The sequence below is a fragment of the Sander vitreus genome, chromosome 4 (assembly GCF_031162955.1).
Source record: "Sander vitreus isolate 19-12246 chromosome 4, sanVit1, whole genome shotgun sequence".
NCBI classification, from domain to species: Eukaryota; Metazoa; Chordata; class Actinopteri; order Perciformes; family Percidae; genus Sander; species Sander vitreus.
Genome location: NC_135858.1, coordinates 17,585,599 through 17,613,341, shown reverse-complemented (window position 1 = coordinate 17,613,341; position 27,743 = coordinate 17,585,599). Strand labels below are relative to the sequence as shown.

At 39.2% G+C, this 27,743-nt stretch overlaps 2 protein-coding genes across 6 annotated transcripts; one reads left to right on the top strand and one right to left on the bottom strand.

Moving 5' to 3' along the window:
• The first annotated feature begins 337 nt into the window (after nucleotides 1–337).
• Nucleotides 338–9,862, top strand: LOC144517014 (alpha-1,3-galactosyltransferase 2-like). 4 transcript variants are annotated; one of them, XM_078248788.1, is made up of 7 exons: nucleotides 459–905; nucleotides 938–1,080; nucleotides 4,091–4,185; nucleotides 4,323–4,412; nucleotides 4,523–4,618; nucleotides 7,421–7,558; nucleotides 8,876–9,862. In XM_078248788.1, the coding sequence occupies exons 3-7, from the start codon at nucleotides 4,181–4,183 to the stop codon at nucleotides 9,558–9,560; spliced, it is 1,014 nt and encodes a 337-aa protein (XP_078104914.1). In that variant the 5' UTR covers nucleotides 459–905; nucleotides 938–1,080; nucleotides 4,091–4,180; the 3' UTR covers nucleotides 9,561–9,862. The 4 variants fall into 4 exon arrangements, with proteins under 4 accessions (XP_078104913.1, XP_078104915.1, XP_078104914.1 ...); XM_078248786.1 differs by having other exon boundaries at nucleotides 4,086–4,185; XM_078248787.1 differs by lacking the exons at nucleotides 459–905; nucleotides 938–1,080 and adding an exon at nucleotides 338–444 and having other exon boundaries at nucleotides 4,086–4,185.
• Nucleotides 9,863–12,421: 2,559 nt separating this feature from the next.
• Nucleotides 12,422–26,931, bottom strand: LOC144517012 (coiled-coil domain-containing protein 30). Of its 2 annotated transcripts, none has more exons than XM_078248784.1 (16): nucleotides 26,535–26,931; nucleotides 24,990–25,166; nucleotides 24,777–24,897; nucleotides 22,291–22,502; nucleotides 22,076–22,159; nucleotides 21,466–21,631; nucleotides 21,030–21,101; nucleotides 18,957–19,072; nucleotides 15,527–15,624; nucleotides 15,290–15,413; nucleotides 14,951–15,063; nucleotides 14,645–14,786; nucleotides 14,081–14,217; nucleotides 13,828–13,957; nucleotides 12,801–12,862; nucleotides 12,422–12,712 (listed from the first exon to the last, which is right to left on the bottom strand). In XM_078248784.1, exons 1-16 carry the CDS (start codon nucleotides 26,547–26,549, stop codon nucleotides 12,514–12,516), a joined length of 1,968 nt encoding a protein of 655 aa, XP_078104910.1. In that variant the 5' UTR covers nucleotides 26,550–26,931; the 3' UTR covers nucleotides 12,422–12,513. The 2 variants fall into 2 exon arrangements, with proteins under 2 accessions (XP_078104910.1, XP_078104911.1); XM_078248785.1 differs by having other exon boundaries at nucleotides 13,840–13,957.
• Between the last annotated feature and the right edge of the window lie 812 nt (nucleotides 26,932–27,743).

The following is a 27,743-nucleotide window of genomic DNA, read 5'->3' as shown; positions in this document are numbered from 1 at the left end:
AGATATATTTAGTTTACAATAATATATTCATAACAGCGATCGTGAGAGCAAATAAAAAATATAAAAACATAATTTAAACCGATGTGCCCATTGGCAACGCACGGCTCAAGAAGCTAACAAAGATACGTAACTCCCTCCGCTGAAAATCTATATCTTTCATAACAATACCCATCAGGGAATGTTAACGGGGTTGTCAGTCTCTAAATGTTAAATTAACTTTCATGAGCCTCTCTCTCTCTCTCTCTCTCTCTCTCTCTCTCTCTCTCTCTCTCTCCCCGCGCACCGAGCTCCGCCTGATCTTCTAAGAGCTGTGACGCCGTTATCAATCGAGTATTGATTGGTCAGTAGGCGGTGCTTTTACACCAGTTGATCTCTAATCTCCAACATAACCTGCTCCCGACCAAGTTAGGTGTTCAGCATAAATTACCACGGCGATTGAACCCGGTAAGTGATCCACCGTCGTAGTACAGAAAACCCTGGGTTGAACCTGAAGTTACCTCGTTAACGCCAAATCTTGCTTGGTAGTACAGGCCTCAGATTTAGTAGCCTATATTGTCAACTTGTCTAGGGATGTTCACTTTAGGCTGCCTGTGTCTGACAGTGAGACTCCTGTCTACATGCAGGCCAGAGAAACAAAACAATGAGAAGGCAAAAAGGTAGATGGTTGTACATTGTAATTCTCATTTTCTACATTCATGTGAGCCATGATCCAGTGTTATCAGAAAAGATCACTTAATGGAGCTATTAAAAAGCTTTCATCATACTGTGCAGTGCCACACCTTCTCACAAGCAAACGTTCAATTAGCCTATCCTTTGGAAAGCTCGTGCGTAAATGCGTTGTAGACCGACAGGTGTAGCCTCCGCGGCTCAAGCAAGGCGGGGTACCGGTACTACCTGCTTTACCTGTAAACTGACGACAGAGAAGACTTTTGTACAGATACGCTTCCTTCTTCCCTTTGTACCTGAGGACACACTGCAGTGTGTCACACCGTGTGCGAACCTTTAAGTACAGGTTGAATTACTGGCCTGTGAATATTTTTGGACGAGTTATGGATGTATGGGGGTGACAGCGACTCACAGGTAAGTTAGCTATCAACACCATTTTGTGTACAATATGTTGAGTAAACAATATCTCTTTGGTTTACTTAAAATCAAACGTGTTCGGTTTAATTTGAGTTTGAAGATGTGTCTAAGACAACACTGCGATAATTTTTAATAACTCCACCAGATATTCCTTATAGACGTTAAACCTATTTATCATGCGGTTATACGCAATAATCTGAAGCTAACACTGAATGCCTGCTGATTCATCCTCTTCTTGACTTATTCTTAAACTTCTGATTACAGTATTTTTCGATTTTAATTCATACTTCTGTCTTACACACACACTATCATAATCTTGCATATACACCACTATACTCATACACACACTATTATAATCCTTTTATATGTATGTATGAGAGGGTATAGTCGTGTATATGAGAGTATAGTAGTGTGTGTGTGTGTGTGTGTGTGTGTGTGTGAGAGAGAGTTTGCTCTCTTAAAAATAAAAAAAAATAAACATCTGCCTGCCTCTATGGGAATTTAACATAGGGATGTACTTACTTATGCCCCCTGTATTTTAAGGAAGAACATTTATTTATTTACGCTACATTATTCATTCACAAAGAAAATTGGTGTCCGTAAAGATTGGATTTTTCCTCTTTTTTTTTTTAATTAAGGCATTAAGATCACTTTCCAAAAGATGATTTTTGCATTCCTCTTTTTAGTCAACTTTAGCGTGGGTGTCCTAATTTTTTTCACGTGACTGTAGTTGGGTATGTGAAAAAGAAAGTATAGTTAGGTGTGTGTGTGTGTGTGTGTGAGAGAGAGTATAGAAGCGTGTGTAAGAGAGTATAGTTGAAAAGGAAGTTGGTTTGATCAATCAGCAAGTTAACTTCTCACTTCCTCATTGGCTAAAGGGGCCATTTCTATCATTTTACACGGGCTCGCACTCCGGGTTGCGCGCAACAGTGCAGAGGCAATGCAGAACATTTTAGTTGGGAGTGACAACGCTGAAATGAATTAAGACCCCCCAGTACATTTTGAGACTTCAAACAATGTTTTTGTTCCAGAAAATGACTTTATTTTCAATGAAACAGTTATGAACAGAATTCTAGAAACTGTAGACCCACTAGCCTATGACGGTAACCATGGCATTCAATTATTTTTGGGCCTGGTGAGCTCTATCAGTGAGCAAGTTCATTAGTGTCAAGGAAATTTAATAAAAGGCCAGTGACAATTTCTGCTTAACAATGTTGATCATATTAGCTAGCTAGCACTAGTGGAGTTTTCAATGGAAAATGGCTAGCCCGTGTTGTATGTGGGTAACAACTAGCTAGCAGCGCTAAAGTCACGACCATGCTAACATGAATTTGGTGGGACACTGCAGATAGGATGACGTTAATAAAAAAGGGTCCATGGCTATTTTTTAATCAACTTGCCTCTTCCTGGATTTCGACGACGATCAACACCGAAATGCTGTCTTGTCTGGTAATGGGGTCCTCCGTGTTCCATTGAGCTAGCTAGAAGTAGTAGCGCTAGCGCTGGAGCCAGGTCTGACTGGATTTGCAGTTCCACCCCTGAATAATCTCTGCATCTCCGAATCAGAGCTCTGTTGGACTTGATTTAATTGTTGAGACATCATTGACAATAGCTCACCATTTCCTAAAATATTATTTAGAAGACCCACAGCTTCAGTTAGTCTCTCTCTCTCAAATACCGCTTCTTCTTTGTCAACCAATCAGGAGCTGACTAACCAAATTCCCTTCCGTTTCAATCAAACTCTCACACACACACACTACTATTCTCTCTCACATACACTACTATACTCTCTCACATACACTACTATACTCACACACACACATTACTATACTCTCTCACATACACGACTATACCCTCTCATACATACATGTAAAAGGATTATAATAGTGTGTGTGTGTATGAGTATAGTGCTGTATATGCAAGATTATGATAGTGTGTAAAACAGAAGTATGAATTACTTCCTATACAGCCTCTCATAGTTTTCTGCCACACATAGCGTTTTGTATTTAGGCCAAAAACATAAATTTTGGTCTCATCTGACCAGAGCACTTTCCTCCACATGTTTGCTGTGTCCCCCACATGGCTTGTGGCAAACTGCAAACGGAACTTCTTATGGCTTTGTTTCAACAATGGCTTTCTTCTTGCCACTCTTCCATAAAGGCCCGATTTGTGGAGTGCACGTGCAATAGTTGTCCTGTGGACAGATTCTCCCACCTGAGCTGTGGATCTCTGCAGCTCCTCCAGAGTTACCATGGGCCTCTTGGCTGCTTCTCTGATCAATGCTCTCCTTGCCCGGCATGTCAGTTTAGGTAGATGGCCATGTCTTTTTTTTTCTTTTCTTTTTTTTAAGAAAATTTTACTTTAATTTTATCCCTGACCTGTCTGAATAACAGACAGCTGTATTTATACTGAGATTAGATTACACACAGGTGGACTCTATTTACTAATTAGGTGACTTCTGAAGGCAATTGGTTGCACTGGATTTTATTTAGGGGTATCGGAGTAAAGGGGGCTGAATACTTTTGCACGCCACACTTTTCAGTTTTTTTATTTGTAAAAAAATTTTGAAAACCATGTATCATTTTCCTTCCACTTCACAATTATGTGCCGCTTTGTGTTGGTCTATCACGTAAAAATCCCAATGAAATACATTTACATTTGTGGTTGTAACGTGACAAAATGTGGAAAAGTTCAAGGGGTATGAATACTTTTGCAAGCCTTTGTATATCATAATTTTGCTGGTTTAAGAGTGTATTTATGTATGTATTAGAACTTTTAACATTAAAGAAGTTTGACTTTTATATTGTTAAAAAAACAAACATCTTTAAGGTAACAAAAGAAAGTATAATTTTGGAATCGATACCAGAATTCTGGTATATCACCTCCAATACCTAAACATTTCAAAAGATTGCGCAGCCATACTTAAGTGGGCAGATTTGAACCAACAAGCTTGTGCGTAGAATCATTTTGAAAAGGTGTAACAACTCCCTCTCTTTTCTCAGAGTAGCAACATTTTCCATGAACCTACAGCTGCCTTCACTTTCTTCCACAAGAGAGTTCACGGTTTGCTGAGTTTGGATGCCAGCGTTTTTCAACAATGGGGTATCTAGCATCTTTTTCTTTTTTTAAAAGAACAACTTTTTTGTTCAGGCTATTGTGTTACACAGTTTTGCATTTTCTGAATTAAGATTAAGCATTTACTGTTTAATTTGACTGTCTATGGCTTTTTTTTCCTGCAGACATGTTCAGAAGACAAAGAGTGTTTTGAAATGTCTGCTTTACATCCCTTTTACGGTCTGTGCTTTCTACTTTTTATCTCCGTCTTTGAGGTGAGTCTGTATTTAAATGTAAGAGACACCACATACTAGATCAATTCATAAGCCCAAATCCAAACTTCACATTATTCAAATTTGGCTGTAATTTCTGTTTTTGATATCAGATTTTTAATAGGCTACCTTCCTATGGACAAATGCTCTTTGGAAAGTGCAAAGATGCTGTCTCTGGACAACAGTGTGGACGCCAGCCTCGACCTTTGGTAAGACCATTACTACCTAAAGTTTTGGCTGCAGTGCACATAAAGTCATGATGCTGTTTGTTTTCAAAGCAGGAGAACCAAGATTTCACTTTTTATAATATTTCCAAGGAATCTTTCGACGTGTTGAGAAGCCTTTAATCACATCAGTCATAAGCAACAACAAATAAAGCTGTTGGTCTTTGGTATTTCCCCTTTTCTGCTTCTCCGTTTCACAGATTTTGTTTTTATATAGTCAACTGAATATTTTTATGGTTTGAAGTGTCATTTAGGAATAACAAGCAAGTTGATGTCACCTTGGGTGTTAGGACATTTTAAAGGTGCAATATGTAATGCTGACAGCTAGTGTTTAAAATAGTTACTGCAGTACAAATTCAAAATATTGGAGAGAGTCGTCTCCCCCGCCCCCTCCTCCCCAGACTCGAAGTTCACGGAGGTTGCCAGGCTGAGACCGCAGCATACACAACAATGTTGCTAGACGCTTCTCATATAGCCAGACATTACTTCACAGCACAGCGGAGTAGCTAACGTTAGATGCTGGCACACTTTTTCGGCTTAGAATTACGGTAATAACCGGTAAAAACACAACAATCTTGCTGTCTTCTCCACCCGACGGACAGACACACTTCCTCGGCTTAGAATTACGGTGAGAACCGCTAAAAATAACATTACCTTTCCATCCTCTCCACCTGACTGAACACACTTTATTGTCTTAGAATTATGGCAACAATCGCTAAACACACTGCAAACTCACGGTCCTCTCTTCCCAATTTACAGCCCCCCTCTTTTGGCTTAAAATAACTCACCGTTGTCGGCTCCGGCCGCTGAACAGGCTACATGTTGTTAACAGCCATGGCTCGCTTGCCTGGTCCTCCAGTAATGTTAGCTAGCAGTTAACAGGGATAGCATGGTGGCATTAGCCAGGACCAGTCGGGATCACTTTACTGGCTGTGTCTCAATTGTTTTTGCGAGTAACCAACTCGGGTACTCTAGCTATATAACTCAAGGTGAGTACAAAAATTTTGAAATGACATAAAATGCCCATTCCTTGTAGCCATGATAAATTAGCCTGAAGCTAATGCTTACCTGTTCAGGAGGAAATTAGCCAACTCGGCGTCCTTTTGGGCTTTAAGCTGTCTCCATCTTTCAAATACATCTCCAATATTTACCCGGAGTTTGTTACGTTTCTGGTCACGCAACTGTTAGAAACATGCAGTTTTTTTTAGGTCGGGTAGAATTTATCTCCATTGATCCTGTTAGTTTGTTTGATGCTTTCATGGCTGTACTGACGTTACTGCTGTAGTGCGCTGGATTTACATTTTTACAGGTAACGTTATATCTGGCAACTTGGCCTGGCTGTCAAACTGGGCAGTTAATAACAACACACAGGCCAAAACATAAACAGAAATTCCGTCACGGAACGGAAATTTCAAAAGGAGAAAATACTGGCATTAGCATTGTTGCCAGAAAAGATAGTATTTCAACTTAGCATGTTTCCTTAATATCTGATGACGCATTGGGGTCATTTTTGGATTTATTACAGTAAATATATTACATATTGGACCTTTTTAAAGACTAAATGATTAATAAATTAACCTGGAAGATAATCGGCAGGTTAATCGGTAATGAAAATCATTGTTAGTTGCAGCTGTCAAATTTAGATTAACTTAAGGCTGATGTGGTTGATACAGTGTACTGAAAGAAATCAGGTTACCCTTCATAATTTGAAAAACAATATATAATTACAAATATATTATACAAATAAATTTAACTAGTGTAATTATTACAGCATATTACTAGCCATAGAGTGAAATGTACTTAGTCACAGTACTCTGACAAGTAGACGACCGAGAATATACTTACTTGTCTTACTTTAGCCAAAGATTATAAATGTTTTAACTCAAAAGCAAATTTTAAATGGCGAAAAAGGAAATTGTATAATTATATATAATATTGTTTTTTCACTCAAAGTCAACCACCATCAAAACTGTATTTACAGACAATTTTGCACATTTTATATACTACTGACTGAGTCAACAGTACTCAAATAAAGGAAGGCCGAGAATATACGCTTTTTACTGTACTTCAACCGAAGATTATAGATGATTTCACTCACGAGCACATTTTAAATGGAGAACAAGGAAAAAGAATAATCCAATCAGTTAAATTGTTTGGTATTGCATAGCTAGAATTTAGTTGAGGAAAATAAAGCATGTTGACACATGTTGCAGAATTCTTGTAACATATACAGTCAGGTGGCACAATTTAATCAATTTCAATTTTATTTATACGGTCAAATCATAACCGACATTATCTCATGACACTACAGATAGAGTAGGTCTAGACCACACTCTATAATTTACGGAGACCCAATAAATCCCCCAAGAGCAATTTCACTTATTGCAGCGGGGGCAAGGAAAACTTCCAACCCATGTATTAATAAAGATGTGAGATTATCTTATATAAATAAAGCCTACATTTTTGTTGTTGTCACAGACTCAACACTGAGCTCTTCACACCAGCAGCATGGTTACATCCGTTCATTTTGAATGTGAGGTTACAGAAACTGTCGTGCGGAATCGCTTGTCGGTAAAGAAGTGTTTTGAATGAGTGAATTCTAAATTCTAGAGAAATGTGTGTAACAAGTCCTTCTGGCAGAAACTTTTTTTAAATCCATGTATTCATTTTTAATCATCACATTGCTACAAAAACAACCTGTGACCTATTAAGTAAGCTTTTACAGAGTCCTCAAAAGATGACATTTTAATATGTTGGTTTTAAACTTTCAGTCGTCTTGTATTTCAGGTCCAGACCTGATGTGCAAACGTGTACATCTTGGAAAGCTCCCATCATCTGGGAAGGGATGTTTGACCCTGACCTTTACGATCAGATGCACAAGACTAAAGGATCCTCAGTGGCTCTTACAGTGTTTGCCGTGGGCAGGTTTGTTTTCACATCAATACTGGAATACATGTTTGAAAAAAACTGTTGTCACACCTAAAAAAACATCCAGAGGCCTGTACTGCGAATCAGGATCAACATGCCCTGGATTGATTTCAGTTACCCGGCTTCACCTAACCTAACAACCATGGTCCGCATAAGCTGTGTCACGATAGTGGTTATCAACTAATTGAATCAACCAAAGTAGGGCTGAAACGATTCCTCGAATAATTTGATTACAAAAAATCCTCGATGCAAATTGATTTGCCTCGAAGCTTCGTTAAATCAATGTTACCAACGTTGTATTGCTGACGGACGGTGTTTCCACACGGATCATTATTATTGTCGCACACCAGACGCTGCTCAGTCTGCTGGCGAGACATGCCAGAGCGTAAATAGTGCGGGGCTAAGAGAAGAGACAGGCTGGAGAAAACGACAGAAAGTTTGGAATCAGTTCAAATGTAATTAAAACGAGAACTCTGTACAGTGTGTCTACTAAAAAACCGAACTAGCTTATCACAATAATAGCACGACGTCAATGCTTCAGCATCTCAACTGAAAACATTTCTCATCCATTCCATGAAGCGGACCCGACAAAAGTAAATCACGGAGTTGTATGGACGATGAAACTACACCAAACACAACTACCAAAAACAAAGACAAGAAAATATGTAGCAGTGACCACAATTTGCTCTAAAGAGCCGACTTGTTGACTATCCCTTCGGAGAAACAGCTGATTGTTGCGCACCATTTTCTCTCACTCTCTCTCTTCACGGAGAAACAGCTGATCAATGATCTACTAGCATAAGTGTAACAGAGCTGTGTGACATTGTAATTAAATATATAAATACAAATCTTGCTTCGTAGTACCCTTACAAAAGGAAAATATATTTACCAATATATTACTTGAAATATATTGTAATATATTGCAATATATTATTTTCCATTACATATATTATACAATATATTATATATTCATGTAATACATTGCAATATATTGCAAAATATACAAATGATTCCCGCTTTCTATATATATAATGTGTATATAAACATGGTATATGCACATATGGCAATATATGGAATATATTGGCCAATATATCACATGATATTTTCCAATGTACTGCAATATATTTTGGTTTCGTAAGGATACAGGCCTCTGGTCTGCCAACTGCCATTTCATTTAGTGTATTTATGTTTATCTGATTGATTGATTGCACACATTAAAGGACTTTAGTTTCCTCAGGAATTAGAGTCTGCTCATATTACTCACATATTAACATATAAAATATGACATTATTTTTGTCTCCACTTCCACCAAAGGTACCTGGATGCTTACCTTAAGAACTTCCTGAACTCATCAGAGCATCACTTTATGTTGGGTTTGCCCGTAACGTATTATGTGTTTACGGACGTGCCAGAAAAGGTGCCAGACATCAAGCTTCCTCCTCAGCGAAGCATAAAGGTTATCAAAGTAGAGAAGCACTCTAGGTGGCAGGATATCTCTATGATACGAATGAAGACCATATCAGATGTCATAGAGTCGGATATTCGCCACCACTGCACGCACGTCTTCTGCTTTGATGTGGATCAGGTATTTACTGGGAGATTTGGCTCTGAGGCTCTGGGAGATTCTGTGGCTCTGCTTCACGCCCACTACTACCACCTTCCACAGAAGTTGTTTACCTACGATCGAAACCCAAAGTCCAAGGCATATATGCAAACTGGGGATTTCTACTACCACGCTGCCATCTTTGGAGGCTTGTGGAAGAGTGTAAAAGCGTTGACTGAGGCCTGCTATCAGAGTATCATGGAGGATAAACAGAATAATGTGGAGGCTCTGTGGCACGATGAAAGCCATCTCAACAAGTACATGTGGCTTCACAAACCGAGCAAGGTGCTCTCACCAGAGTACTGCTGGGACACCAGTATCGGCTACAGGAGTGACATACGAGTCACACGTCTACTGTGGGCACAAAAACATTATGATACACTTCGCACACCTTAGTGTGTGTTTTAGACTTAAGTGCAAAATCACCTCCTATATTTAATAAATGGCATTCAAAACTATCTGACAAACATTATGCTCTCAGGTTCCCATGCTCCCTGGCTCTTTGTTCTCTCAGGGGATTTATTTGCATACCTGCAAGTGTGGATATCCTTTGCATAGTTGTAGTGCGAGAGAGAGAGAAGACAGTGGCTTCATTTTGTTTCCCAAAGATGTCGTGCAGGATGTAGATGTTTCATATTGTTTAATCTGACGACTTTTTCTTCTTCTGTTAATTCAATTAATTTTCTTTTCTTTTTTTTTACTTTTTGTAAAGCTTGGATAGAAGCCAGTGATTTGAATTGATTGCATTGACAAATCCCTAGAGCTTGATCAATAGTGAAAGTTTTATTTTTTTTAATTTGCATTTTGCACTAGATTTGCAAGTTTGGTTTATTTATGTGTATATATATATATATATTTTATAGTCTGAAATCCCCCCCCCAATCTAAGGATTGTCCCCCCCTAGATATATCATTACAACAATGCTGTGTATTGTAAATAACATAATAATGCATACTTAAAATATCTGTGTAAGTAGTAAAACAATACAAACCCCAAAAAATGCTTTTTAAGTTTAGAAACATTTTGAGCCCCCCTCCGTTGCCTCACAGTGGTTTGGTCCACTGCATGCTGTAGGAGGATCTGCACTAGACTCACAGTCACATCGGGTAGTGATAGGAATGTAGTAAGTAGGCGGTTCAAGGCTATTTTATTCACATTAAATATCGAATGAAGTTTTTCTTTTCTCAAATAGAAATGATGCTGAGTAATTAATGAATTAGTCATGACAAAATGTTCGCTATGTTAGTGTAATATAATGTAGCCTAGCTTGTTTATTAGCTTGTTGGATAGAAATGCATCCACTACAACTAACGTTACCACGGCGATGAGCCTAATGTTATGTGTGTGAACTGATATTAGGGTTAATATTGAAGATCTACAGTTGTGTTTTGCTCAATATGAAGTTAAGTGGCAGATCAGTTAAATATATATCCTCTGTCCAAGAAACCTAATATTTATGTGGAGGAAGCAAGATAATTTCATAATTGTAATATGACCGCGTGGTGACTATGAAACTAACTCATATTTAGACATCTGACGTTAAAGATTTGTGTTGTTGTTGCTCAGATAAAATGACAGAGAAATGAAAAACAGGCATAAGATCCTTTTTCAGTAGGCTTACACCAAAACGCCAAGTAAGTAGGCTACATTAAGTCCTCATATCAAGACAATTTGGTAACATCTTTATAAGAATGGGTGCTTATGGAAATAATAACGTCACTATGTCACTGGCAAAGGAGACAGAAAGAACTGAGGGACAGGGAGACCAGGGACAGTCAGGTGTAGAGTCTCAGGTAAGTGTGTTGAGCTTAGTTCATATTTTTGGAGTTGTGTGGTCGTCAGGGTGAGCAGATGAGCTATACCAGTGGCTCACTAATTTACATTATGATCAGCTAATTTAACAAGTGTACAAAGCATTGTATTTCTTTTATATGGGGACACTTTTTGAAAATAAGTCATTATGTTTTAAGGTATTTTTGTAGCTTTATTAAAAATAAATACATGGTTTTAAAGAAGAATATTTTGGTCAATTTAGTCAGCTTTTTCATTGAATCAAGAGAAACGCTGAAAAGAAGGATAATGGTACAGTCTCCATGCTACACTAATGATAGTATTAAGGCTTTCCTCTGTGTACACATGTCCTCTACGAGTATAATTGGCTGTATTATTTGTGTCCCCTTCAAAAATTGCTCTTCCGAAATTTTATGTTTATTCCGCAGCTTGGGTCTATTATACATTTTACTCAATGTTTTGATATTGTGCACGCATGATAGTTTGAAATGGAGGTAACGTGTGAAGCTATCACTGAGAAGTAGCTGAAACATCCAACCGATTTACCTGTGAGCACTATTCAAGAAATTGGTTGGAAATCTATTGAGATTTAGCAACTGTCTATTCAGATGTCTTAGTGTGTTAAACAGACCAAGAGGCCAACTGGTCAAATGACTGATCTTAGTCTAAATGCCAACAATATATTTACATATTTTATTTAAAGCTGCAGAGCTGTGGCTCCCAAGGCCATTTTAGAATGAACAGTTGCTACAGTATACTATATACCGTTATTTCACACTCACAACTGGCCCCAGGATGCAGTGCAAACAGCTTGTCTTCGTATGAGCAAAAGTACAAATGAGGGTTGATAAAACCACTAGAGGAAACTGACAGTTGTGTGTGGGCTGTTTTCAGTGTTTCCCACAGATCAGAAAGCAATTTGTGTTGGCGCGAGACGGTGGGGGGTCGGTTAATGACATATTTGATTCACAGCTGCTACATACAGTATATATAGCAATCGCTTGTTTGCTAAGAGTCGGGTCGGGACTCCAACATTAACACACTGACAAAATATTTTTTACAGCACTTTTTAATGCGTGATTGTGTAAAGGTGTTCACGAGATACCAACCTTTTGTGAACTTGTGAATTTCGCCAGCCGTCTTCTCTCGTTTTCATGGAGACAGACATTGTGTGCACGGAGGGGAGAGGCTGTGTGTGTGTGTGTGTGTGTGTGTGTGTGGCCTATGTGAGAGACGGAGGAGAGCAGGGAAAGGAAATGCAACTGAACGAATGTGTTAGTTTATGTGTTGGAACCACTGTTTCAAGTACCCCTGGGGAAGTTCAAGTGAGTCACTTTTTAAGTGAAACCTCATTTTAAGACTTTCAAGTTACAAGTCTGGATTTTAAACAGTTAAAAGATGAGATCTGGAAATGTCCAGATTGTTGTGCTCAGGATTAAAAAAAAATGTAATTGTAAGGGAAGAGAGAGGGGGGAAAAAAAGTTTAACAATTTAAAAATAAAATTATTTCTGTACAGTACACGTTGCAGACAGACAGAAGCTCTCAGGAACATGTACTTTATGAGCTGTTGAGGGCGGCCGGGGGAGTCAAGTGGTCTGAGCGTCCCGGAGCAGATGTAAGATTCAGGTAGGCCATCTCTGCTGATCGGGACAGAGGCCCAGAGATGAAACAGTGAGGGTAGTAGGTCACGGCTGTCTGCTTGCTCTGAGTACTGTCCAATAAGTCCTGAATTTCAGACGGCTCAAGCATCATCACACTAGGGACGGAATCAAAGTTCATTTAGTGGTGTTTTATTTAGCAAGGAAATATGTTTTGCTCAAATTCCAAATTGGGATCAGGCTTACCTTGAAGTCTGCACAGGGAGGGATTTAAAAACCTGCATAAGATTTGATGTTTTCTTCCGTTCCTAATAAAATAAAACACAAAATGTCAGATTGGTAAAAAATGAATTGGTCTTTCTTTATTCGACTGTATTTGGCAAAGGTGGAATGCGTGGCTCAGCAACGTTGGTCGATCAGTATTGGTCAGTCAAACACTTTGCTCTATAATCCAATATCTCAATCATTAGATGGATTGCCATGACATTTTAGCACGTTATCATGCTAACCTCCTGAATGTGAGTGTGTTATAACATGCTAATGCTAACATTAGTATACAGCTATGCCATTAGCTAATTACAGTTGCAATTAGTTACAGTTGAGCCAAGTTCTCCTGAGGCTGAAAAAGTACAGCTGAGCCTGAAAGGAAAATTAGCAATGTCTGACGGGGTTCCTCTGATGCCACTCTCAGGCCAAACTTTACATTTTTTACCCAACTTGTCAAAAGGGTCTAATAGCCAAGTTGCCTCTCCATTTTGGCTATGCTAGCAGCATGGCTCTAGGACTGGCAGAATGGCAATTTTGGTTGGTTGGTCCACCTCTTTGATCCAAACTGAAATATCTCAACAACTAACAGTGCTGGATGGATATTTTGTACAGACATTCCTCTTGACTTTGGTGATCCTCTGACTTTTCATCTAGTGCCATCAGCAGGTTGCCATTTGTGGGTTTTTTGTGAAATGTCACAACAACTGTTGGATGAATTTCCACTGAATTGCTTCACATAATTACTTTGATGATTTCTTAACGTTTCATTTGGTCAAAATGTTTCCAATACTTTGGTTGTGTGTGGACTCTTAAGTCTTGTCAATCCATGCAAAAATGTAGTTTTCTGGTGTCTGTGAAGCATTACAGTCTCACTACATAGTTGCTGGCATGGCTACAGACTTATAGCCGTGTCCCTAGTTAGGGAGGCAGTTGATCTAAAGTAGCTTTACAATGGTCAAACTACAACAGCAGAGACTCCAGCATATAAAGATCAAGAAGACTTAACTGTTCCCGGTACCTCAGGAAACTGGAATGACTGCATGTTTTGCAGGGCGCGTTCCAGGACAGCTAGCTGTTTGGACATGTTAAGTATTTTGTTTCCTAGTTTCTTGTTTTCCATCTCTAGAAAATCCACCCTTGAGAGCAAAACAAACATGTCTTCTTTGTCAAACAACACACATTAGTTAAATGTGCAGTAATCATGTAGGACTCAATGTGTTTCATCAAGCAGTTAAGCATTGATTGTGTAAGTTAAGCACCTGCATTGGGACAAAGAAGCTGTAAGATTACTGTCTTTCTTGTTGTGCTCCTCCTCATTTAGCTGTTGTAGCAGCCTTCTCCTCTCAACAAGTAGTTTCTCATTTTCCGCAGTAATGCTTATGGTAAGCTCTTTTTCCTGGAAAAGAAAAACTATTTGAATTCCTTCAATTCATCATCCAATTACACATAATCTCATTAATTAAAAAAATATGTAATAATACAGGAATTACACCATGACTCGGCATCTCCTGTGAATTTATTACCACAGTTTAACATTAACCTGTTACAGTGGTCACTTAGTCAATATATTACCATACTGAAGCTACAGAAGGGAGATAAAAAAAACTGTAATCCTTTTTTCCAGAGCAAACATTTTATATTAACACAGGTGGGAATAAATATTGATATTAAACTCCGTCATGTGTATGTGTGTGTATACAAAAATGTATTAAATATAAAACAAATTGATGATATAGAATTTTAAACAAGAATGACATTCAGTTGCCCCACCTCAAACATATTGGGTTTCTTTTGTGTAAAGTAGGACAAAGCTGCAGATGTACCTTTGCTACTGAATGGGAACAAAAGGACAGTTCTCGCTCTAGAGTTTTTATCTTCTTGTCACGCCATGTGGTTTCACCATTACATTTCTGTTTGGCTCGACACAGTTTTGCCTTGTGCTTTTCTTTCATTTCATGGTATTTACTGTAAAGGAGATGGAACAAAATAACACATTACTTTGGTGTTTGTTCATACATAGAAATCTTATTGGCTAAAATAAAAAAAAATTACAAGATTTATATTGTGTTTTTTAGTTTTCTGGAATTTTGAAGCTTTTTAGCTGACGCCATAACCTTTGGGCCTGTTACCTCCGCTCTTTGTCAAGGCATTTAAGGGTTTCACAGATCTCCTTCTTGAGTGTTTCGCACTCCTCTTGGGTTGTCAACAGAGTTTTCACTGCCTCTTGGCAATGACGACACTCCTGTGAGTTCAAAGTACAGATATCAGCAGAGACAGGAAGTAACAGTTACACAATGCATGCAGTAAGTTATGCTCACGCTGGCACATTCAGATTATTGTACAGCTTAACATGTGGGTGGCAACAGTTGTAGCTGACAGTTGTACAATAAATGCAAGTTGTTAAATGTAACCAAACCTAGTCCTGATAAATTACCAATTACAGTATATTGAAATACATAAGAAATTACCTTACGCAGTGTGTTTTCCTTGTTCTGCAGCAGCTGTAGTTGTGTCTGTAGCTCTTTGTCGTCTTTCAGATGACAGTGAGTGTTTTCACAGTGCTGCAAATCTGCCTCTTTTTGCTTCCACAGCCTTCAAACACACACACACAGAAACCTTCACTAACCTATGTGTTATTGCAACATTGAGAGTTGGAATGCACATAAAGTAGCTGCTGGATGTTGTATAGAGGTAGAATATCCTACTTTTGATCCTGAAGATTGTTTTCTTTGCTGCAGGTGGTAGCTATAGGCTTATCCAGGTCATTATGGGAGGTATCCAGCTGCTGCTTAAGGGAAAGTATCTGAAAGGATAAGAAAAGGTTTTGACATTGTGTAATAAGAAACAAAGACCTTTGTAGTCTGTTCATGAATTTGTCTTTAACATAATCTGAATCCTCTGATTTTCCGTTTTGGGCGTGTCCAAATCCACTTTAGGTAGTTTGACGGTGGAAAAAAGGGTCCATGTGCCGGGCGCATGGTTCAAAAGGGTTGTAGTGTCTTCTGTGTCATCTACCATTCCCTTTAAAAAGCCAGGCGCATTTGTACCTTGGCGCATTGCGGATTTGCACCATATTTTTATTTGTAATCTTTTGCATGTTTGTTTGCTGCTGCACTTCCCTGTGTGTATGTAACAAGCATAGTGTGCGCGTCAATGGCGCGATCACTTCCCACTGCCTCAAGATAGCAATACGCCAAGAATTCGCCTGAACACACCTCCCTTGAAGACCAGCACTCCCATGGCCGCAAAGATGGGTGAAGGTCATTGACATATATATATAATGGACCAACAGATCCCGTTGCTCTGGACAGAGACCAGTGAAGGTCATTAGAAGCACTTTTCCGGTGATGGCTGAGCGTTACTACGCAGCCTCCAACTGAGAGACGACGTAAATGTGCCGTGAGCAACGTGTCTGAAAGTTGGAAGTCTTCTGGTAGCTGTGCCAAGAGAAATCTCAATCATTCCCAATCTTGCAGAGACCGAGAGCGTAGGTATATGTATATGTGTATAAGGAGATAACATAGACACAGGCTAATTATTGCTAACTAAAATGCTAGTTAACATTAGTAATTACACTTAAACAGCTAATGTGAGACGAAACTGCCTGCGCGCTTCTCCTGTACTATACGGTAATTCCTCTACTATGCGACAGTAAGTCGCGTGGTTATGACACAATCGTTATCCTATTTTTACAAAAACGTCTGCTACGGAGCCATAACGTGAGGTACAAGGTAATGGAGCCTTTTATACATTATTGTGTTTCTTTAGAAATAAACAATGGACAAATAGAGTCTTTAAACGCTTCAGATGTAAAGTTATTCACTGCTAAAGTGGCGCCAAAATGAATGGCAGTCAATAGAATGCTAACGGGAGGTGATGGCTTATTAGCATCAAAATGGCGCCATAGGAGGTTCGCGGTCCGAGGAGAAGCTTACCCCCTTGGTGACAGTGCATTTGGTATTTAAACAATGTGGGCAATGGATGGTCTTACAATAGTAAAGACACTTGCATCGGTCTTGGCAACACCCTGTGCCGGGTGCAAGATAGGGCCCTGACCAAGGGTGCATTTGTGTGATGATAGACCTCTTCAAATTAAAGCACAGGACTCAGTCGTGGAATTATATTTATATATATATATATATATATATATATATATATATATAGCTTGTTTTATGATTCATGAGGAGTATACCGTTTTATTGTATTAATAAATGACACTTTTTTGAAATATTTAATGTGTCAGCGCTCACTGATTCTTGCTTACTCCTTACATGGCATTAGTAGTTTTAAGGAGTAAGAGTTGGTATACATATTCAGGGTAGCGCAAGGACGGGTGGTATTTGTGATCTTATGTGGTGGGCCGGTCTGGTCCAAAATGCCATGGCCGAGTTTTGGTCCCAGTCCTGGCCCTGACTGTTTCAGAGTCAGATGTAATTAATCAACTAGCTCTACAATGCAGTAACTTTTTTCTGTATCTATACCTGTGGCAGGACACTTGAGAGAAAAGAAACACTATACAAAAACACATAAAATACAAATAAAATCAAATACAATTATGTGTCTCAGAACACGGCCGACACTTATAATACACATTTCATTTTGAAATATTTATATATAAGTTTTTCCACAGAGCACTGTCACCCAATGGTTATCTACACTAGACATAGATGTGTCAGCTGCTGGCTGAGCAAACAGGAAATCCATTTGGGAAACCGCAGGGTCGATTTCATCTGTGTGTCTACACGATACACACCATACACAACAGACGCTGCACTAAAACAAATGTAAGTCCCAACTATAACTATCAGTGTATAACACTATCAGTTCATTGCTTTATTAAGTAAGTAAGTAAAGTTTATTTGTATAGCACCTTTCACAGATAAAAATCGCAAAGTGCTTCACAATAAAATATAATACAATACGACAAATTAAAATACAAGAACATTTAAATACAAATAGAAAACAAAACGATAGTTACGTTATTGTAACTCCAGATTCTATGAGTATAGGCGCAGCCCTCTAAGGGCTGTCACTATTGGGTTTATCCCTTCGCGCATGCGCAGTTGTTGCGACCTAGAAGTATTATTTTATAATTTCATAATTTCCTAGAATAGGGATATGCTTCGAATTCTTTAGGGAAATCACTGTAATTTCATTGTAATTTCATTTGATAAATATTCTGGATATTATTTTGATTTAGGTTACTGAAAGGTGAAAGTTCAGTTATGATGATGTCATAAGCCAGGGCAGCAGCCTAGTAGAGAGCTGAGCCGAGTGAAGTGAACGTAGGCTATGTCGCTGATATTAGAAGATGTTGTGTTGCGTAGCGGGAAACTGGAGCATTCAGCTTCCCGGGCTGGGAAAACGCCTCCTCCACAAATGGCCGAAGCTCGGAGAAGCACGGCCACAGTGGAGTTCGTTTGGACGGCAGCTCCTGGACATACATATCCCCACTCAGGAGGCCGCAAGCAGGGGCTGGAAGTTCAGCCGACATTGCTATGCCTCTAAGGTCCGCTGCCTTCTTGATGATTTCTGGCAGGTCCAAAAAGAGAGCCTTAGCGGTGGAGAGTGGAGCCGCTTGTGGCAGAGGGGAAGACCGCCAAGGCGATGCCCCTGGCTGTTCCAGAGACGGGGAGAGCCGTAGAGGGAGGGCTTCGTCACCCGCCTCTATTTTAAACGTGTCTGTATTAACACAACTGATTCAGATTAACAATCAGCCCAGTTTGAGTTTAGGACAGTCATGTTATTGAGTCAACACTTGCCGGAAATGTGTTTTACACCATGCAGAACTTGCACACACACCTAAAAGTATGATTTACCTCCACTTTTAATGTGGGCCCACAGTCTGAAATAAGAGACTGAAATATCTGCCTTTGTGGGCACAAATTAGGCCAATATAAGGTGTTTGTTCCATCCCCACACCTAATTTATAATCTGTAACAATTTACCAACTCAAAGCATCAATGAGAGTGAAGTGTGTGGTTCCTACCAGTACTATAAATGTAAGCTTATTCTGTTACTGAAAGTCAAAAGTCTCTACTGCAAAAACTGTGGAAAATAAAAGAAATCTTGAATGTGGTGTTATCTCACCATAATGTGTACCAATGAAATACCTTATTCCAGCAGGTATCTTACTGTTTGCTGCAGCGAGCTTTTCTCAGCATCCAGGGTGCGTACCCTGCTCCTCAAGGCTCTGATCTCAAGGTCCAGACGATCGTTCAGCTCTTTGGCCTTTCGCAGTTCCACCATGTCTTTAGAAATGAAGTCAGATAATGCACTCATTGGATTATAAATAATACATGTTAAAGGATTTCACACATTCTTGATTATGAAATGCTGGTCGATAGTGTTTTTTTTTTACATGTTACATACTGAAAAACACTGATAATTTAAGTTTTTCAATTTTTATTTAATTTAACAAAATGTGAGTATCAGATCTTACGGTGGCCGAGACGGTTCAACACAAATGCAAAAGCTACAACTCAAATCCAAAGGCTACAAGACAAATCCAAAAGCCACAACACGAATGCAAAAGCTACAACGGAGGGTTTTTTTTTATAGCCACAACGGAAGTGACCATCCATGTAAGCTGAGAAAATAAAGACCATTTCCAAATCTGCATGCACAGTTTATAAACTGCCCTCTGTTTTGTAAACTGTGTCCACTGAGTTGTAAACATTTGTTTTCTACACAGCAGAGAATGTGGACCATTCTACTTACCTAGCAGAATCCTCCCCAGGAATTTAAGCTTTTATTTTTCTAATTTTGACAGTGTTGTGGATTGTGTTGTAGCTTTTATATTTGTGTTGTAGCTTTGTGTTGTAGCTTTTGTATTTGTGTTGTAGCCTTTGTATTTGTGTTGTCTTTTGAATTTTTGTTGTCTTTTGTATTTGTGTTGTGTTTTTAGTATATGTGTTGTGTCTTTTGTATTTGTGTTGTGTGTTGTGTTTTTTGTATTTGTGTTGTGTCTTTTGCATTTGTGTTGTAGCTTTTGCATTTGTGTTGTGTCTTTATTTGTGTTGTAGCATTTGTATTTGTGTTAAACCGTCTCGGCCAACGTAAGATTGAGGGCAGCAAGGTGGCTCAGTCAGGTGGGCATTTCTTTGTGGAGATTGCACATTCACCTCCTGTTCGTGTGAGTTTCCTCCCACCATCTAAAAGCATACAACTCTGTGTAGATTCATGACTAAAACAGTATTTACGACATAAATATGCATACGTATTCTTTTGGTCAGATTTGTAAAGCCGCATGTCACCTGATTCTGTTTTATAAATCTCAATCATTCGGGCGCACAAGCCTCATTTCCACTCCCACAGGTAGCTATGAATGGACGTATAAACACCCTTAAACATCCATTTGCATATCGACAGTTGTGCCACACTCATTAGACATGTCAATGAAAAATACAAAAAAAGAAAGTGTAATTTCCCTGACTGTGTCCCATTGGTGAGGTTCTCCAACGGTGCCAGAGCAGCTGTCATTACTCACAGCTGTGGCTATTCGTAATGCATATTTTTTCTGCAAACCATCATCGCGGTAATTTCTCAATCATCATTAATATTAAACTTCAGAAGGATGATCAATGATTCATTCATAGTGCTCAAGTTGAAACTGACTTCACAATTCAGGATGACATTAAACTATCATTAACAGGGAGATGATGGCTCAAATGTAAATAAAAAGAATTATGAAATTCATCACTCATACATTTTTTTACATTTTAACAGAACGCTGTGTAGAGTAGTACAAAAATAATAACACAATCAGTGAAATTGGGAAAAAACCTAAAAACAAGATTATCCGTCTCTTTAAATTTGTATACAATCTTCTCCTCATCATATCAACCCCAGCTATCTCAGCTAAACCCGTGTCCTATGCCTGGTCTAAAGTATGCGTGACGACGCGCAAATCTTCTCATCGCTAAATCTTCCTTTATATATATTTATCTTCCTTTGTGTGGCGAACGCATTGTTTATACATCTGGCCCCTGCAGGTTATGTCAAATGGAATGTAAATTGTATTAAGGTACGAATATGAATGTTTTTTGTTTAAATATAGACTGGTGACCAGGGTGTTCCTTGCCTCTCACCCAGTGCATAATTTCCAGCCTGTGTGAACAGGGTAAGCAGGTGTGCAAGCAACATATCTTGTCTCTTTTTTGACACCCAATATAAACTCAACAACATATTCTTTGGAAACAGACTCACCATATTTCTTCAGTTTTTGTACTTCCAGTCTGAACTGCTCCACCTCCTGTTGTGCTGCCTGCAGTTCAGGCTCTAAAATACACAAGCATTACGAATAAAAATAAAGTTGCTGGCATAGTTTCCTCTTCAATTTAGAGCAGTGAAAGTTGGTGGTAACTTCAGTTTATGTTCAGAGTCTGTTTGGATATTGTATGATGGTAAAATAACTTCTGAATGCTAGTAGTATACAATATTTATTATTTATTAAGGACTCTGCTGAAAGTGTGTGATGTTTTCTTATCTAGCAGTGATGTCAACCTAGATTTAATGAAATAGGATTTCCTGAAAAATAAAGGCAATGTTGACATAGTGGTGATAGTGTACTGTGTTATCACCATGAGAAATCGCTTTGAGAATGACACAGTTTGCTTGTAAGTAGCTAATTGATATCTCTCACCATAAGCTCTTTGAGTCAAATGAGCAGACTCCAGCTCATCAGTCAAACGCCGGATCTCATTGTGGGCCATGGCCAGCCGACGGGAGCCCTCCTCCAGGTCCCGCTCCAGACGGGAACATTCCCTCTCCATGCTGCTTGCCTGGCCAGCCAAATGCCTGGCCTCAGCCTAAAGAGAAAGGGAAAGAGCAAACTGACCAAATGACCAAAATTGAATTTGATAACCCTATTTTGAAGAGAACCCCAATGCATACAAACAAGAAATGTTCATAAATACATGCAAGAGACCTTCAGAAGTGCACTGGATCAAGATGCATCAGTAGTGTAGTATCTTGAATTTCTCCTGACATGCAAAGTTCCCTAGCTTGAGCTGGTAACAACGCTTAATAACACTGGAACAAAAAAATAAGTTGTTAATGTTTATGTGAATACTGCTAAAACGGACGTTTTGAAACATGCAAAAAGATCCTCATATTCAAGCGTGCACTTTAGGATACACAAAAAAGAAGTCAGCGTGGCTGATAGTTCCTGACTTTGCAACTGACCTAAGTGCTGTACTTAGTGTTTTGTTAGTATGGGATACAGGAACATTACTCTAGATAAAATGACATACAGGAATAAAAGTATTTTTGCTCTGTGAAGCTTTGTGGAGTCCAAAGAGTCTCTTCCATGGGCTCTGGCTGTGACGTGGTGCCCCCTTGTGGGAAGATTGTGGAATAACATTAGATACATATAATAATAGAATAAGTTCTTTGCCCACAGAGAAATGTATCTGTACAGCATGCCCTTTTAACATTGAAACAACATCTTGAAGGTTCTTCCTCTAACCTGGTGTGCACTGGTGTTCAGTGCCTGGGCTTCAGAACCCAGCGGGCTGGCTGTGTTTCCGTCACCCGTCAGATTGTTAGGATCCTCACTCATCTCAAGAAAGGAGGCTCTCTCCACCAGGAGATAGGCCACCTGCTCACTGGGGCTGCTGTGAATCAACTCTGTGAGACCCTGCTGGTGCAGCATCTTAGCCACCTCGCTTATCTGGGTATCTATCACAACAGAGAATGATGACAGAGTAGGATTTCTAATGCTTTAAAATCTGAATATCTGTGGACTGGGGGTGTCTGGGGTCTTGTCTTGTCTGGGATCTTGTGTCAAGAAGGCAGTTTAAGTCAGCTTTGCCAACATGTCTTGTGTTCTTCAAGGATGAAGACTAAAACTGATTGGTCTGCCTTAGTCCTGTTTTGTCCATTCTGCTTTTCTGCCACATTCCCACTTCCCCAGGCCCCTGTACTGTCATTCCCCATCCATCCACCTGACTTTCCCACCTGTCCCAGCCACCTGACTCTCTCATTCACCTGTTTCCACTTTCCCTCCTCAGCCCTGCAATATATAACCAGCCCATTTCCACTCATTCTCCGCCAGATTGTCAATGTTGTGACTTGCTGTTGCTTTCCAGCCCCTTACCCTGCAACACGTTTCCTGTTACCTGGAACCTGACTCTGTATATGTGCCTGTCTGTCTGCAACCTTTTACGTTGCCCCATTCCCATTACCCGTGGTTATTTCTGTTCAGACTTTCTACCCATGCCAGTAAGCTTATATACATTCATTTCATCAATAAATCCCTGACCTGTCCCTGTCTGCCATATTGTCTGCATTTGCCTATTCCTTGTTGCCTCTTCCTCACCCGCTGTGACAGTTGGTTTGGTAAATGTAGCCTACATCCAGTTAACCACTCCACCGCCATTAAAGAGTCGCTTCCCTGGGCTTTTCTATGGAGCCATCCGGGACACAGTGGATGAGAGAGTCCCGGTGGGGCTAACTTTAAGAATGACATGTCTTAGAAAATTATCCATCAAGATAGGACAGCTGTGGCCGGGTTAGCTCAGTTGGTAGAGCAGGCGCACACATATAGAGGTTTACTCCTTGACGCAGCGGCCACGGGTTCGACTTCAACCTGCAGCCCTTTGCTGCATGTCATTCCCCCTCTCTCTCCCCCTTTCATGTCTTCATCTCTCCTGTGGAAATAAAGGCCTAAAAATGTCCCAAAAAATAATCTTAAAAAAAAAAAAAAAATAGATAGGACAGCTAACATGGCTTGTTGAAGAAAAACTTGTGAATGATAACGTAAAAACTAGTGCTGTCAAACGATTAAAATATTTAATTGCATTAATGTCATAGTTAACTCGCAATTAATCGCACATTTTTATCTATTCTAAATCCTTGATTTATTTTTGGCCAATTATCTTTTCTCATTTTAATGCATGCAACATGGAAAAGTGGATCGGCTTGCTCTGTGCAAATGTTTTTTTAAGTTTGTCCTTAGTTGTGGTATACATGTGCCTGTGGCTGTCCGAGGTTTCTTCCTAAAAGGGAGTTTTTCCTTGCCACTGTCGCACTTACGCATTCATGCGTGCTCTTGGGGGAATCACTGGAATTGTTGGGTCCTTGTAAATTATAGAGTGTGGTCTAAACCTACTCTATCTGTAAAGTGTCCTGAGATAATTCCTGTTATGATTTGACACTATAAATAAAATTGAATTGAATTGAATTGCTTCTGTCTGAAGGATAGACTGTTAATATTAATATACAGTCTATGGTCTGAAGTCATCCATTGTCGCCTGGCTTTGACGAGGGGGCGGAGAATCCGCATCAGCTGTGTGCTTGGCCATCAAGTGGTATTTCAGACTGGACGTGCTGCGATGATAGCTCAGTTCACAACGACAAAACACTCAGATCACTTTGGTCTTGTCAATGGAACCATTTGGCAACTTTTTAAAAGTAAACTTTCCATTTACAATCTTATTGGCATCCATTTTGGCATCTCACGCTCGCCATCGACTCAAAACCTAACGTTAGCCTACTACTCTGTGGCCGGCTCGCAAGCCCAAACAAGTGTGTGCAGCGTGCCTGTTGTTTTGTTTCCGGTCCAGCTAGATCCGGTGTGGTGGTGTTGTTTTTCTAACGTTACTAGTTGTTGCAACAGCATGTGAAAAAAACTACAAAGGTTGCTAGGCCAAAAAGAACGTTCTTTTTGGTTATTAACGGCGTAAATTTTTTTATCGTGAGATTAACGTTAATCTTGCGATAAAAAGATTGACGCCGTTAATAATGCGTTTAACTGACAGCACTAGTAAAAACTGATAAGTTGAAAGCCTTCAGTGTATAAGACAAAAATGCCTGCAATATATTCTTAAAATATGTAATCTATTGGGGGGAAAAAAAACATACAACAGTTTTAAAAGACTTTGTCATAGTGCAGATAAAGATCCAGAAGTTTGAATTTTGTCACTACGTCTCATGCAGGTAAAAATGTCCAACCTTGAAGGGATATTAGGCGTCGCAGCTGCTCCTTGAGCTGATCGTTTTCGCCTTGTATCTCCTGAGCCAAAACATCTTTGTGCTCTGTAAAGATTCGGATCTGCTCCAAGGACTTGCGTACCTTACAGACAGAAAGTGGACACAAACCTTCATTTATTTTTGCTCTTCATGACAATTTCTAGTGTCACTGGTAAATCAACACCGATAACGTACCTCTGCCATCTCTGCTAAGTGTTGTGAGCGCTGGGTGTCCAGTTCCCATGTCACACTGCTCAGACAACTTCTTGTGCGCTGGAGGGCACTCCATAGCAAATGCAGCTTAGCCTCCTTAGGGGAGTCAAGAGTGAGTCCCTCCTCACTGAACCATGTGGCAATCTGCTCCGGCTCCTCCTAGAGATGGTATGGGTGATTGTATGTGAACATGATCACAGACAAACCACCTTATCTCATACTTACAAAGGGCTTACTGTCTTGCATTGTTGGAGGAGAAACTGAATTACATCTTTCTAATTAGAGCTGGGCAATATATCGATATTATATCGATATCGTAATATGACACTAGATATCGTCTTAGATTTTGGATATCGTAATATGGCATAAGTGTTGTCTTTTCCTGTTTTTAAAGGCTACATTACAGTAAAGTTATTTCATTTTCTGAACTTACCGGACTGTTGTAACTGTTTTATTATTTGCCTTTACCCACTTAGTCATTATATCCAAATTACTGATGATTATTTATCTAAAATCTCATTGTGTAAATATTTTGTGAAAAGCACCAATAGTCAACACTACAGTATCGTTGCAGTATCGATATCGAGGTATTTGGTCAAAAATATTGTGATATTTGATTTTCTCCATATCGCCCAGCCCTATTTCCAATTAGTCTCTAATGTGAACGTTATGTAATTTTACTGTGTGAATAGGATAGCATTATTAAAATATGTATTTTTTTTATCTCACCCTGCCACTTCAGTTCACTTCCTGTAAGGGAAACTGATGATGCTAAAATATTAAAATACATTAACAACTTTTTAGGATAAGATTAGGTGATTATCAACCTTGTGTTTTTTTTCCTGCTTACATGTTACATGTCAAGATGTCAAAACAATCCTTATGAATGATAAGTATCTAACTCTGAACTAGAGTGAGATAACCGACACTCCTCTTAGCTGTGACTAAAGTTGTTAGCACATTTTGGGGAACAGCTGTTTCTCTCAGTGGAGACAGCTGGCATTGCCAATGTGTTTCAGTTGAACAGCCTATAACAGCTAACTGACCACACTTTATCCTGTGTATTAACGTTCACCCCTTAAAAGTCATTAGAATCAAATGCTCTGCAGCCACACTTGCTGAAACCCATAGCACTTTGTTTTACATTCTAGTGAAGATCCCAGAGTCAAAAGATGCAAACTATCAGGATGAATACCAGTAGGAAAATGTATTGCAAGACATCTACAACGTTTCCATTTGATGAAATGGCGCAGCCATAAAAAAAAAAAAAAAAACATCATAGCTTTTCGAGATCAAGCGGATGATACTGTTGTGTGATAGTGTTAACTTGACTAAGGCGACGCTTTCAACCCTTAAATTACATGGGAAAAAGGGTAACAACTGTATGTTGAGGGGTTAATGTAATTTAATCACCAGCTTGCAGAGATACATTCATCAACTGTTTGACGGTCTAAAGTTTTAGCTAGCTAAAGTTGAGGTTAGATAGCGACTAAGTTTAACGAAGAAAAAGTAGAATGTGTTCGGTACCTCTGTTTGCTCCATTTGTCCTACGGTGGGAAATAACTTTAGACCGTAGTTTATCAATCACATCACATTACAGCTTGACATTTTTGTCGTTTTTTCAAAAAGTCCGAGATCGAATCCGAACACTGAAAATCCACTCACACTGGCATCGATACAGAACTCAGCCTCGCGTTCTAGAACACCGCGACGTAAACATTCGAGTCCGTCTACCCGTTGTCGTTAACGTTAACGATACGCACTCACTCAACTCCCTACAAACTTTGAGACAGTATAACTACTCGAGACTTTCACGTCAATACCAGCGAAAACGTGATAAGGATTGAAGCAGAACCAACAATAAAGTATAATTGTCTGTGGTTGGAAGTGGTGGTGCGAGGTTCTGTCACTTGTTGTAAAAACTCACGGCTCATACGCGCACAAGGATTGTGGGCTGTCCGTGGGTCCTTGAAGGAGTCTTGTGGGACCGTTAACAGTGTGAATAGTTTAGATTTACTGGTAAACATTAGTAAAAAAACGAACTTGGTGTAAGAATCCATTTCACATAATCTTTGGCTTAATCTAGACTAAAAGTATGCGATACCTCTATTACTGGCAGTGGTGGAATGTAACTAATTGCTTTTACATAAGTCCTATTTTTAATTTGAGGTAGGCTACTTAGTTGTTATGCATGCATTGTTGTATTAAACTATAAAACTGAGGTGTATCCCACCTCTGCCTATATTACACTCATAGTGGCCATTTTTTTACCCCTGCAGAGTTCTTTACTTTTAATACAAGTACATTTTGCTAATAAACTTATTCTGGTACAAACTCTAAATACAATTATGAACCTGACAATGAGCATAATATGAGCACTTTAAGTAAAGAATCTGAATACTTTGTCTATCACTGCTTATTGGTTAATTAAAGAAATATTACTCATAATTTGTTTACAGGCATCCATTGTTGCTGCAGCTGCCAGTAATGTGTTTACAAGTGTGTCTTCATTATATACATGACAACTAGAGCCCGGACGATAAAGGATTTTTAAGGCCGATATCGATACAAATATTTGGTGATTGAAAAATCTGATATTCCGATATATCAGCTGATATATGTTTTTTTTTTTTTTAAATCCAGAAACGCGTAACAAAACATAAACAAATGTATAAAAATACAAACTTAAGATATGAAACTTAAAGTCCTTTGAATAAAAACACAATAACAAAAAAA

What these genes read in the sequence shown, in the direction of transcription:
- LOC144517014 (XM_078248787.1), top strand. An exon ending in GACGCCAGCCTCGACCTTTG is followed by an intron (nt 4,619 to 7,420) that starts GTAAGACCATTA and finishes CTTGTATTTCAG; the next exon opens with GTCCAGACCTGATGTGCAAA. An exon ending in ACAGTGTTTGCCGTGGGCAG is followed by an intron (nt 7,559 to 8,875) that starts GTTTGTTTTCAC and finishes CTTCCACCAAAG; the next exon opens with GTACCTGGATGCTTACCTTA.
- LOC144517012 (XM_078248784.1), bottom strand. An exon ending in AAAGCTCGCTGCAGCAAACA is followed by an intron (nt 15,625 to 18,956) that starts GTAAGATACCTG and finishes TTATCCTTTCAG; the next exon opens with ATACTTTCCCTTAAGCAGCA. An exon ending in AGGAAAACACACTGCGTAAG is followed by an intron (nt 15,064 to 15,289) that starts GTAATTTCTTAT and finishes TTGAACTCACAG; the next exon opens with GAGTGTCGTCATTGCCAAGA.